The 14,873-nt window shown below is 45.2% G+C and overlaps 1 protein-coding gene across 3 annotated transcripts in view; it reads right to left on the reverse strand.

Annotated features, from left to right (window-relative positions):
- rerg (RAS like estrogen regulated growth inhibitor) overlaps positions 1 to 13,448 on the reverse strand; it is a 30,762-nt gene extending 17,314 nt beyond the window's left edge. The window contains exons 1-5 of one of the 3 annotated variants that reach the window (XM_031897596.1): positions 13,148 to 13,448; positions 10,983 to 11,076; positions 10,635 to 10,799; positions 1,354 to 1,504; positions 1,081 to 1,167 (exon numbers count right to left, since the gene is read on the reverse strand). In XM_031897596.1, coding sequence (XP_031753456.1) covers positions 1,081 to 1,167; positions 1,354 to 1,414 — 148 coding nt within the window. In that variant the 5' untranslated portion in view covers positions 1,415 to 1,504; positions 10,635 to 10,799; positions 10,983 to 11,076; positions 13,148 to 13,448. 3 annotated transcript variants of the gene reach the window in all.
- Positions 13,449 to 14,873: the final 1,425 nt, after the last annotated feature.

The raw sequence follows: 14,873 nt of genomic DNA on the forward strand, positions 1-14,873 counted from the left end.
GGTACTGGGAATGACAGGGGGCTGTAAGGTGCCACAGACAGTCACTATTTATTGGGCTGGGGGGGCTGTTTGTGCCTCTGGGTACTGGGAATGCCAGGGGGGCTGTAAGGTGCCACAGACAGTCACTATTTATAGGGCTGGGGGGGGCTGTTTGTGCCTCTGGGTACTGGGAAAAGCAGCTTTAGTTTAGTTGTAAAGGAGAACTTAACCGTAAAAAGGAAATTGGCTAGAAATGCCATATTTTATATACTCTATAAAAGTAATGATCCAGGCCTTTAAAGTTGTGTGCAGCAGCTCCCCATCTTTTTTGATTTTGTGAGAAGTGTCAGTGGCACTGCACATGCTCAGTGTGCTTTAGACCAGCGTTTTTCAACCACTGTTGCCTGGTGTGCCGTAGGCAGGGCACCAATGTACTAGGGGGGCACTGCTCTTGGCACCAATGTACTAGGGGGGCACTGCTGCTGGGCACCAATGTACTAGGGGGGCACTGCTCTTGGCACCAATGTACTAGGGGGCACTGCTGCTGGGCACCAATGTACTAGGGGGGCACTGCTGCTGGGCACAGAGTTAAATTTTTTAACATTTTCTAATGGTGGTGTGCCTCGTGATTTTTTTCATGAAACAAGTGTGCCTTTGCCCAAAAGAGGTTGAAAAACACTGCTTTAGACCATAAACAATAAAATGATAGGTTGGTTATCAGTGTGCTTTAGGCAGGTGTTTAGAAGCTAAGCCTAGGGGTTGTGCCTGCCATATAAGCTGATGTTACAGGGCTGGTAATTCTGGTTTCAGAGCTGCCATGTGCTAATAATCTGTATTTACTAATCATGTTGGCTTGGCCTGAAAAATTTAACTATCATGTAAATTTCCATGGTAAAAAACAATAAAAGATGTTTTTTAGTTTTTTTTTGCTGGAGGAATCACTGTTTTTTTCCCTTTTTTGGAGACAAACATGTTGGTGCCCATAGCAACCAATCAGATCTTTGATTTTGTAAGCGATCGTTCACATCTGATCGGCTGCTATGGGCAACTTAACCGGTGATGACTGTTTCCAATGTTACTAAATAAGCCCCTATTTCTTACACAGTGATGCCTGGTGATGAAGATGTGCGGTGCATTTGACTGCCGTTTTTTTAATAACCCATTCATGTCCAAGTAGAAGATATGAACCTAAAATAAAACATGAAATTATTTGTGTACATTTTTATTAGCAAGCAACAGATTCAGAGTATAAAGTAAGAAAGATCCCCAGTGGTAAATCATTTTGGGGGGTTAGGGTGTCTTTGGATTCAACTTCTCAAATATAGAGAAAAAACACCTGAAAAACATAGAAATGGTTAGAAATAAAGGACTTACCGGATTTGCCAACACCAGCTCTCCCCAAGATGGCTATTTTTACTTCTGCAGTCTTTGCCATTATGTCCAGTAATCGCTGCTATTTCTATGTTTGAATTCACATTGGGACAAATAACCTAGTTTCCCACTTTCAGCACCAGCATCGCCAGATCTAAACATAATGGGGACACACATAAAATCACAACTTAATAAAGATCTAGCGTTAAGCCTAAGCCTAACCCTAAGAAGTAATAATGGCATTTATTCAGAGGGCTAAACCACTGATGTATTTCTAAGATTTATCTACTGATTGTGACATTTTATCTGCTTTCTGTCAGCGCTGAAAGGATAATATTTAGTTTTAAGGTACTGAACTGAGCACTAAGAATAATAAATTCTCAGATTTACATAAAAGCCATCTGTTCATAGAAACAAACTGATAAACCTGCAACAGAGGTTTCCTACAAGCAATAAAAGCAAATAAATCTATGTTCTGTGAATATACGGAGGCATTGTCCATCTGAAGGCTGGTACAGTACAAGCAGAATTTATTAACTAATGCCCTGCAAATTCAAAGCATAGTTTTACATATAGTTACATAGGGTTGAAAAATTACCAAAATCCAAGTTCAGACCCACACTGACCTATCTATCCACTCACATACAGACCCACACTGACCTATCTATCCACTCACATACAGACCCACACTGACCTATCTATCCACTCACATACAGACCCACACTGACCTATCCACTCACATACAGACCCACACTGACCTATCTATCCACTCACATACAGACCCACACTGACCTATCCACTCACATACAGACCCATACTGACCTATCCACTCACAGACCCACACTGACCTATCTATCCACTCACATACAGACCCACACTGACCTATCTATCCACTCACATACAGACCCACACTGACCTATCCACTCACATACAGACCCACACTGACCTATCCACTCACATACAGACCCACACTGACCTATCTATCCACTCACATACAGACCCATACTGACCTATCCACTCACATACAGACCCATACTGACCTATCTATCCACTCACATACAGACCCATACTGACCTATCCACTCACATACAGACCCACACTGACCTATCTATCCACTCACATACAGACCCATACTGACCTATCTATCCACTCACATACAGACTCACACTGACCTATCTATCCACTCACATACAGACCCACACTGACCTATCCACTCACATACAGACCCACACTGACCTATCTATCCACTCACATACAGACCCACACTGACCTATCCACTCACATACAGACCCACACTGACCTATCTATCCACTCACATACAGACCCATACTGACCTATCTATCCACTCACATACAGACCCACACTGACCAATCTATCCACTCACATACAGACCCACACTGACCTATCTATCCACTCACATACAGACCCACACTGACCAATCTATCCACTCACATACAGACCCACACTGACCTATCTATCCACTCACATACAGACCCACACTGACCTATCTATCCACTCACATACAGACCCACACTGACCTATCTATCCACTCACATACAGACCCATACTGACCCATCTATCCACTCACATACAGACCCATACTGACCTATCCACTCACATACAGACCCATACTGACCTATCCACTCACATACAGACCCACACTGACCTATCCACTCACATACAGACCCACACTGACCTATCTATCCACTCACATACAGACCCACACTGACCAATCTATCCACTCACATACAGACCCACACTGACCTATCTATCCACTCACATACAGACCCACACTGACCCATCTATCCACTCACATACAGACCCATACTGACCTATCCACTCACATACAGACCCACACTGACCTATCCACTCACATACAGACCCACACTGACCTATCCACTCACATACAGACCCACACTGACCTATCCACTCACATACAGACCCACACTGACCTATCCACTCACATACAGACCCACACTGACCCATCTATCCACTCACATACAGACCCATACTGACCTATCCACTCACATACAGACCCACACTGACCTATCCACTCACATACAGACCCACACTGACCCATCTATCCACTCACACACAGACCCATACTGACCTATCCACTCACATACAGACCCACACTGACCTATCTATCCACTCACATACAGATCCACACTGACCTATCCACTCACATACAGACCCACACTGACCTATCTATCCACTCACATACAGACCCACACTGACCTATCTATCCACTCACATACAGACCCACACTGACCTATCAACTCACATACAGACCCACACTGACCTATCAATCCGCTCACATACAGACCCACACTGACCTATCTATCCACTCACATACAGACCCATACTGACCTATCTATCCACTCACATACAGACCCACACTGACCTATCTATCCACTCACATACAGACCCATACTGACCTATCCACTCACATACAGACCCACACTGACCTATCTATCCACTCACATACAGACCCACACTGACCTATCTATCCACTCACATAAAGACCCACACTGACCTATCTATCCACTCACATACAGACCCACACTGACCTATCTATCCACTCACATACAGACCCACACTGACCTATCCACTCACATACAGACCCACACTGACCTATCCACTCACATACAGACCCACACTGACCTATCCACTCACATACAGACCCACACTGACCTATCCACTCACATACAGACCCACACTGACCTATCTATCCACTCACATACAGACCCATACTGACCTATCCACTCACATACAGACCCACACTGACCTATCTATCCACTCACATACAGACCCACACTGACCTATCTATCTACTCACATACAGACCCATACTGACCTATCTATCCACTCACATACAGACCCACACTGACCTATCCACTCACATACAGACCCACACTGACCTATCTATCCACTCACATACAGACCCACACTGACCTATCTATCCACTCACATACAGACCCATACTGACATATCTATCCACTCACATACAGACCCACACTGACCTATCTATCCACTCACATACAGACCCATACTGAGCTATCCACTCACATACAGACCCACACTGACCTATCTATCCACTCACATACAGACCCACACTGACCAATCTATCCACTCACATACAGACCCACACTGACCTATCTATCCACTCACATACAGACCCACACTGACCCATCTATCCACTCACATACAGACCCATACTGACCTATCCACTCACATACAGACCCACACTGACCTATCCACTCACATACAGACCCACACTGACCTATCCACTCACATACAGACCCACACTGACCTATCCACTCACATACAGACCCACACTGACCTATCCACTCACATACAGACCCACACTGACCCATCTATCCACTCACATACAGACCCATACTGACCTATCCACTCACATACAGACCCACACTGACCTATCCACTCACATACAGACCCACACTGACCCATCTATCCACTCCCACACAGACCCATACTGACCTATCCACTCACATACAGACCCACACTGACCTATCCACTCACATACAGATCCACACTGACCTATCCACTCACATACAGACCCACACTGACCTATCTATCCACTCACATACAGACCCACACTGACCTATCTATCCACTCACATACAGACCCACACTGACCTATCTATCAACTCACATACAGACCCACACTGACCTATCAATCCACTCACATACAGACCCACACTGACCTATCTATCCACTCACATACAGACCCATACTGACCTATCTATCCACTCACATACAGACCCACACTGACCTATCTATCCACTCACATACAGACCCATACTGACCTATCCACTCACATACAGACCCACACTGACCTATCTATCCACTCACATACAGACCCACACTGACCTATCTATCCACTCACATAAAGACCCACACTGACCTATCTATCCACTCACATACAGACCCACACTGACCTATCTATCCACTCACATACAGACCCACACTGACCTATCTATCCACTCACATACAGACCCACACTGACCTATCTATCCACTCATATACAGACCCACACTGACCTATCTATCCACTCACATAAAGACCCACGCTGACCTATCTATCCACTCACATACAGACCCATACTGACCTATCCACTCACATACAGACCCACACTGACCTATCTATCCACTCACATACAGACCCACACTGACCTATCTATCCACTCACATACAGACCCACACTGACCTATCTATCCACTCACATACAGACCCACACTGACCTATCTATCCACTCACATACAGACCCACGCTGACCTATCTATCCACTCACATACAGACCCATACTGACCTATCCACTCACATACAGACCCACACTGACCTATCTATCCACTCACATACAGACCCACACTGACCAATCTATCCACTCACATACAGACCCACACTGACCTATCTATCCACTCACATACAGACCCATACTGACCTATCTATCCACTCACATACAGACCCACACTGACCTATCTATCCACTCACATACAGACCCATACTGACCTATCCACTCACATACAGACCCACACTGACCTATCTATCCACTCACATACAGACCCACACTGACCTATCTATCCACTCACATACAGACCCACACTGACCTATCTATCCACTCACATACAGACCCACACTGACCTATCCACTCACATACAGACCCACACTGTCCTATCCACTCACATACAGACCCACACTGACCTATCCACTCACATACAGACCCACACTGACCTATCCACTCACATACAGACCCACACTGACCTATCCACTCACATACAGACCCACACTGACCTATCCACTCACATACAGACCCACACTGACCTATCCACTCACATACAGACCCAAACTGACCTATCTATCCACTCACATACAGACCCACACTGACCTATCCACTCACATACAGACCCACACTGACCTATCTATCCACTCACATACAGACCCACACTGACCTATCCACTCACATACAGACTCATACTGACCTATCCACTCACATACAGACCCATACTGACCTATTTATACACTCACATACAGAACCATACTGCCTATATATAACCTGCATAACTGCTAGTTGATCCAGAGGAAGGCAAAAAAAACCCCATCTGAAGCCTCTAATTTGCAGCAAAGGGGAAAAAATTCATTCCTGACTCCAAGATGGCAATCAGACCAGTCCCTGGGGCAACCCAACATCCCCCGGCAGGGCATTCCCCAACCCCCTCACTGCCCTCACCGTGAGGAACTCAACACCCCCCGGCAGGGCATTCCCCAACCTCCTCACTGCCCTAACCGTGAGAAACCCCCTACTGAATATCCCCCGGCAGGGCATTCCCCAACCTCCTCACTGCCCTCACCATGAGGAACCCCCTACCCAACACCCCCGGCAGGGCATTCCCCAACCTTCTTACTGCCCTCACCATAAAAGCCACCAATGCTGCTTAAAATGAAAGTTACATTCCTCTAATCTAAAGGGGGGGCCTCTTGTGCGCTGATAATTTTTATGGGAAAAAGAACTAATTGTCTATAACCCCCTCTAATGTACTTGTACAGAGTAATCATGTCCCCTCGCAAGTGCCTTTTTTCCAGAGAAAACAACCTCAACCCTGACAGCCTAACCTCATAGTTTAACCCTTCCATCCTCTTTACCAGCATTGCACCACTGGATAAATGTGGCACAGTGAAACCCTACGTGTGCTAATAAGGGCCTATTTATAATGATGCAATGTTAAAGTTACAACATACAAATCAGTGTTTCGGTTGGTTTCACCTAGTGGGCCTCCAGCTTGCAGAGATCTCAATAAACAAAAAAGTTATTAGCACATATGCTTTGTTGGAGTGCCATCTGTTACACTTTTTTATTTTCTACATGTTCCAGTACTCCAGTAATCTCTAATTACTACAATCTGAGGTTGCTGTAGAGAAAGGAAGCAATCTATTATATCTGATAGTTACAGCTGTATAATGGAGTCTTTTGTCAGAACTAGCAGAATAAAAATAGAGTTAGGGTTACATGGATGATAAAAGCCAGGAGCCCAATAAGCATCCCTTTAGGTTCAACATTCTAGCCCTGGTTCCATTAGCTCTCAACAAGGGTATTTAAAAAAGTTGTGTAGTAGCCATTCTGTCAGAGTACCGAGAATATCTATCATTCCAAGTCAAATCCTAACTGTCCTTCAATGGTCACTTAAACATTCATCCAAAATTGCACCCTCGTTGACTTCAGACTGAGGCCATAAGCCTGAGACCCTCTGGTGGGGCCAAACCTTACTCTAATGAAAACCAGGCTGTCTGGGTGAAAAGCAGACATGGACAACCTTAACCTTGCATTATCCAGCAGATTTACTGTAGCATCATGTACCTATACATTTATAAACACTACAAGAATATACAGCACTGTATACCCTTACAATGTACCAAGTACACACAGGGAGGAGAAGCAAAATAATATATAAAATCAATAACTACAAATATAAATAGATTAAGTGCTATGTGGTAAAAGACACAGCAGGAAGGTGGCCCCTGTCCTAAATAGCTTACAATCTAAATATATATATACTGCATTCCCTAAAAAGTACAGGATCATTTGATTCCACCCCTGCCATAAGTGCCATAGTGTAGAGTCCTGTGTGGGTTCAGCTGGCCAGACCCATGCCCAAACTGAACCCAATAACTCACATCCCAACCTGGACCCACTGACCTCCTATCACGTGCCCCGTGCTACCCGACCCTACCACCGGTGAGCAGAAGTGACATCACTTCAGAGGCCAATCAATCAGGTCAAGGGGAGGAAAATTACTCTTCAATTTGGGTGGTGGGGGAAATACGAGCCTGCAATCATCCCCATTACCTAGGCAGGGTTTCCCCTGGACCAGCCGAATGTTCAGGGAATTGGGGGGTTTCTGCCCAAAACCCAAACATTTTACAGCACTGTGCACCCAACCCAATGTAGGACTCTATAGATTGTTTTAAAAATATTGGGGCAATCTGGAATCATTGCTATGGTGGATCAATTAAATCAGCCCAGGTTCTTATTTTCAAATACTTTTCAACCCAAAATAAACATTCAATAGGAATTAAAGGAACAAAAATAACAGAAATTTATATACAATTTATAGAAATCTTACAGCTGATTAAACGAGGGGGTCTGACATTTCTAAAGAAGACGGTGGGCTCTTCTGTCCTAATGGACCTTGGGCAAGGATTAGGCTCATCTCTTGGGTCATTCTCAGCGCTTTCTATACATTAATACCTACATAGTGCTATATAACCACACCAGGTCTATCAGCTGCATATAAAGTAATGGAAGGGTTAATTATATTTCATTCCGCACACAGCAGATCAAAACTCTCACCTGATATATATATATATATATACTGTATAACCTCTAACCTAAGGTCAGAACAATACTTATTTGTTTCCCTACCCATTATGATATAACCCACGCCCCCTCCCGGTCTTATATGTTGGATATAATAGAAAGGCAGCATTGTGTATATTGAAGCCTAATCCATAGATTGCAACTGCCTGTTCAAGGGAATGGTTGCACCGTGCATAATGCACTGCCTACTCAATAGAGGTTAAAGGGGTTGTTCAGAAAAAAATAACTTTTATTATGATGTAAGGAGTGCTATTCTAAGACATTTCCTTTTTTTCCATTCATTATTTGTGGTTTTTTAATTATTTAACTTTTTGTTCAGCAACAGTTTGGGATTACAGCAGCTATCTGTTATGGACTTATTTACCCTAGTAACTAGGCTGTGATTTAAAAAGGGAAAGGAATATGAATTGTAGAGGCCAAAATAGAAAGGTAAGTAATAAAAAGTAGAAATAACAATAAAACTGGAGCCTCACAGAATAATAGTTTTTGGCTGCTGGGGTCAGTGACCCCCATTTGAAAGCTGAAGAGAGTCAGAAGAAAAGAAAAGAAAAAATGAAGACCATCTGAAAAGTTTCTAGGAATTGGTCATTCTATAACATACTAAATGTTAACTTTAAGTTGAACTACACCTTTAGCCCCTGCCCAGACTCATTTGTTTTACAAGTACAATACTATGTATATTCTATTCCATATACAGTATGGCAGAACCTCTTTGTCTTATCTGGTTCAATATGTTTCTAAGAATTTTGGAGAATTCTAAGAATTCTGGAGAAATAAATTAAGGGTAGTCCTTGATATGTTTTGGTGCAGGTATATGATATTATATATATTATATGGGCCCCAGACCCTATCTGCCAGATATAATGAAAGAGCTAAACTTTGTTTCTCAGTCCCCACACAGTACAGTATAACTCTGAGCAAGATCCTATTGTTGGATATAATATATAATACAGGTATCGAACCCCTTATCCGGAAACCCATTATCCAGAAAGTTCTGAATTACGGAAAAGCCGTCTCCCATAGACCCCAAATAATTCACATTTTTAAAAATGGTTTCCTTTTTCTCTGTAATAATAAAACAGTACCTTGCACTTGATCCCAACTAAGATATAATTAATCCTTATTGGAGGAAAAAAAATCCTATTGGGTTTAATTACTGTTTAAATAATTTTTTTTGTAAACTTAAGTTAGGAGATCCGAATTACGGAAAGACCCCTTATCCGGAAAACCCCAGGTCCCAAGCATTCTGGATAATGGGTCCCATACCTGTAATATGATAATATAACACTAGCACTATGTCAGTCCCCGATCACATTATCTGCCACATTCAATGTGTGGACATTGCTAGGAATTGTGCAGCCCATACACTGTGCTATGCGATACCTTTCCCCAGGCTTATTTGCCAGTAGTATGTAAGGGCAGGGATAGGTATATTTCATTAGAGTTCAAACCAAGTGCTATATCAAAAATATAATCAAGGAAATTCAGTCCCTTTCAGTTGCTTAACTTCCTATCTATACCTGCATAATCTGATAGTACATAGGTAACACTAATTATTATCAACATCTACCTAGCAAAATACATCTGGACACAGACGGTGCAGTGTATATCTGTCTCAGAATAACCTGAATGCCTGTTAATATCTGTATTTAGTTGGCAAGACCAGTGTGAACTTTAACAATACAGTGTAAATACAGTAACCCATATACAATCCCTGCATTTACCCTATATCTCTGTTCCATATAAAGCAATGGGTATCCCAGTGCCTGCCTCACTAGTTCTCCCTCTCTGTAGCCTTCTGTAAATACACACTCAGCAATAAGGCACAGGTACGAGTCAGGTTACCAAAACCTTCCCAGTGAAAGCCATTCCTTTCCCCAGCTGCCCTTACCTCTCTTCTGCTGCTTCCGCCGACTGCTGCAAATCCTCTGCTTCTCATCAGCTACAGAAGAGGATGGTGCTGTACTGACTCAGCCCAGACCTAGAACCTCGTCTTGGGGATCTGGCGACCCCTGAAGGCCATCTCCTGCAACAGCAGCCTGGACTCCGGAACTCACTGCAATAATTCTCTGGGTTTATGTTGTTGTTGTTTGAAAACAATAAACATTATCTGTGGGCCAGATACTACTATATACTGTTATATAACTGAACATTGACCCCCTTAATGGTTTTTGGTTATTTCTGATATTTCTTCCCATTTGTCAGTTGTAATGTTATATAAATAAACAGAAAAACTGACCCGAGACTTGGCGTTTCTTGGCGGATAACGGCTGAGTGTACCGGCACTTGGGCAGATTCAGTGCTTCCCGGGTTTAGGTACAACTAGATGATTTCTTTAAAGGAGAAAGAAAGGTAAAAACTAAGTAAGCTTTATCAGGTCTGTGTAAATACAGCCATTAGCACTCACAGAAACACTGCACTGACTTCTCTGAAAAAAGATTATTTGTGTCTGTAATTCCTGTGCCAGAGACACGCAGCTTTCTGTTCTCTGCTCTCTCCTTCTCCCCCCTCCCTCAAGAATGCTAAGAACTCACTCCCCCCCCCTTAAGAATATGGATCTGAGCCAATCAGCAGGAAGCTGACTCATAGTCTAACTAACTGAGCATGTTCACTTGGTCTGGGTGTCTGTGCAGGAGAGAGGCATTATGGGAACTTTCTTTACACAGCTCAGCGTCTTTTCTTCCTGTTTGGCTTCAGATCTTCTGAACAGGTGAAATATGGGGAGACATAAGGGCACTGTTGAGACAAATGAAGGTTTGCCTGCAGCTTGGGATTAACTCTTTACTAGCCTTTTCTTCTCCTTTAAGCGCATGGGTGGATTGTCAGGCTGCCCTTATCCACAGGCTGACAATCTGCCCCGTTTGCCCTTAGTGTTATTTTCTGAATAATAAATTGTAAAATTAAATTGGAAATTAATTTTAGTGTCATTTACATTATTATTTTAAAACTATTTGACTTAGAACCTTTTTCTACTCTTTGAAGTTTTCAGTAGACTTTTGGTGTGCAACTCCCCACACTAGACTTAATTTGCTGGTTGCTAGGGTACCACTTAGTCTAACAACCAGGCAGTATTAGAGCTCATTCCCTAAGATGTATGTATGTATGTATGTATAGCTTTATTTATAAAGCGTCACGCAGCGCTGTACAATCTTACACAATACAAAATTACACACTGGGAGGACAAGTATTATAATAAATAAATATATATAAACGCACAGGGAATAAGTGCCATGTGGTATGAGACACAGTAGGAAGGAGGCCCCTGCCCCGTAGAGCTTACAATCTAAGTGATGCAATTCTTTCACCTGCTTAGTATAATTTCCAAGGAAAAGATTCCCTCCTACTGAGTGGTTTGGGGCATTTTCTCAACAAATTCTGCCCCACTGATGCCTCTCAGTATTTCCCACCAGATGTTTTCTGGGAGCAACTGCCGCCTGTCAAACCAACTCCCACCCAGCTTTCTCCAACCGTAGGGCATATTTATTTTAGTATGTAAGTTAACCTTACCAGTGATGTTGCCCATAGCAACCAATCAGATTTTTGCTTTTGTTCTCTAACTTATAGGTGAATTGAATTGCTGATTGGTTGCTATGGGCAACATCACCGGTGATGCTGACTAGCACATTATAATAAATATGCCCCCAATTGTTTCTGGGATTTATTGCCCCCTCCAAATAATTATTAAACATTAGAGCCATACCCCCAAATTTGGTAAAATCCCACCAGTGTAACTCCCATGAAAATCAAGGCCATATTGCCCCACCACTGGGGCTCCCAACTCCCCTACCCCCAAAGGTGCCCAACTCCCCTACCCCCAAAGGTGCCCAACTCCCCTACCCTCAAAGGTGCCCAACTCCCCTATCCCCAAAGGTGCCAAACTCCCCTACCCCCAAAGGTGCCCAACTCCCCTATCCCCAAAGGTGCCCAACTCCCCTACCCCCAAAGGTGCCCAACTCCCCTACCCCCAAAGGTGCCCAACTCCCCTACCCTCAAAGGTGCCCAACTCCCCTACCCCCAAAGGTGCCCAACTCCCCTACCCCCAAAGGTGTCCAACTCCCCTACCCCCAAAGGTGCCCAACTCCCCTACCCCCAAAGGTGTCCAACTCCCCTACCCCCAAAGGTGCCCAACACCCCTTCCCCCAAAGGTGCCCAACTCCCCTACCCCCAAAGGTGCCCAACTCCCCTATCCCCAAAGGTGCCCAACTCCCCTACCCCCAAAGGTGCCAAACTCCCCTACCCCCAAAGGTGCCCAACTCCCCTACCCCCAAAGGTGCCCAACACCCCTACCCCCAAAGGTGCCCAACACCCCTTCCCCCAAAGGTGCCCAACTCCCCTTCCCCCAAAGGTGCCCAACTCCCCTTCCCCCAAAGGTGCCCATTAGAGTATAGCTGATTGTTCCCACACATTAGGGTTAGGGTTGGCCACTAGAACATCATTTACGGCCCCACACTGTTGCGCGTCACACTCGTCAGTCCGTCACACAGCCGTAACCATGGCAATGCGGAAAGCAAATACGGAAGCCGAAAGGAAGGGAAGCCAGAGAGTTAGGGACACAGTCGGTAACAACCACCCTACAGACGCCATTAGCTGTACGTTACTAGTGAATCAGTCCCTTATCTTTAATATAATGTCACATTATTGGCCAATTCCTCGCCCCGTCACTGCCCATTACGCTCTAATTTGCACAACCAGGAACTGGGCTCATTCTACGCCCCGCCCATTCGCCTTGACGTTACGCACTCCCATAAGCCAGCGCGCTCATCTCTCTCCTCCCATGTGACCCGTTGGGGCGGGGTCAGGATGGGCGTTACACTCTGTGTTTCAGTCATGGGCAAGCGCTTTGGTTGTTGGGTTGTGTGATGGCGCCGCAGCGGGAGATTAAAGTGGTAGAAACGTAAATTCCAGTTTCGCCCTTACCCTGTTGTGAAAAATGGGGCAATTAAATAATTTAATTTTATAGTATAACTGTGGGGGGGGCGGGGCTTCCACATGATACATTGTGTGAGAAGTGGGCACAGCAGAGCCAGGGTTTTCCAACCAAAATTATGGCTGCTGCACTGCTAGAGAATTAGAGATGTCATCTGTGCCCATGATCCACATGTCCCACTCACCCCGTGTAATTAGGGGTTAATGATCCCACTCCCGGCACAGAGATACCCACTCACCCCGTATAATTAGGGGATAACGATCCCGCTCCCAGCACAGAGATACCCACTCACCCCGGGGCATTAGGGGTTAACGGTCCCACTCCCAGCACAGAGATACCCACTCACCCCGTGTAATTAGGGGATAACGATCCCGCTCCCAGCACAGAGATACCCACTCACCCCGGGGCATTAGGGGTTAACGGTCCCACTCCCAGCACAGAGATACCCACTCACCCCGTGTAATTAGGGGATAACGATCCCGCTCCCGGCACAGAGATACCCACTCACCCCGGGGCATTAGGGGTTAACGGTCCCACTCCCAGCACAGAGATACCCACTCACCCCGTGTAATTAGGGGATAACGATCCCACTCCCGGCACAGAGATACCCACTCACCCCGTGTAATTAGGGGATAACGATCCCACTCCCGGCACAGAGATACCCACTCACCCCGTGTAATTAGGGGTTAACGATCCCACTCCCGGCACAGAGATACCCACTCACCCCGTGTAATTAGGGGTTAAGGATCCCACTCCCGGCACAGAGATACCCACTCACCCCGTGTAATTAGGGGTTAACGATCCCACTCCCGGTACAGAGATACCCACTCACCCCGTGTAATTAGGGTTTAACGATCCCACTCCCGGCACAGAGATACCCACTCACCCCGTGTAATTAGGGGTTAACGATCCCACTCCCGGCACAGAGATACCCACTCACCCCGTGTAATTAGGGGATAACGATCCCACTCCCGGCACAGAGATACCCACTCACCCCGTGTAATTAGGGGTTAACGATCCCACTCCCAGCACAGAGATACCCACTCACCCCGTGTAATTAGGGGTTAAGGATCCCACTCCCGGCACAGAGATACCCACTCACCCCGTGTAATTAGGGGATAACGATCCCACTCCCGGCACAGAGATACCCACTCACCCCGGGGCATTAGGGGATAACGGTCCCACTCCTGCCACAGAGATACC

This window comes from Xenopus tropicalis, chromosome 3 (assembly GCF_000004195.4).
Source record: "Xenopus tropicalis strain Nigerian chromosome 3, UCB_Xtro_10.0, whole genome shotgun sequence".
NCBI classification, from domain to species: domain Eukaryota; kingdom Metazoa; phylum Chordata; class Amphibia; order Anura; family Pipidae; genus Xenopus; species Xenopus tropicalis.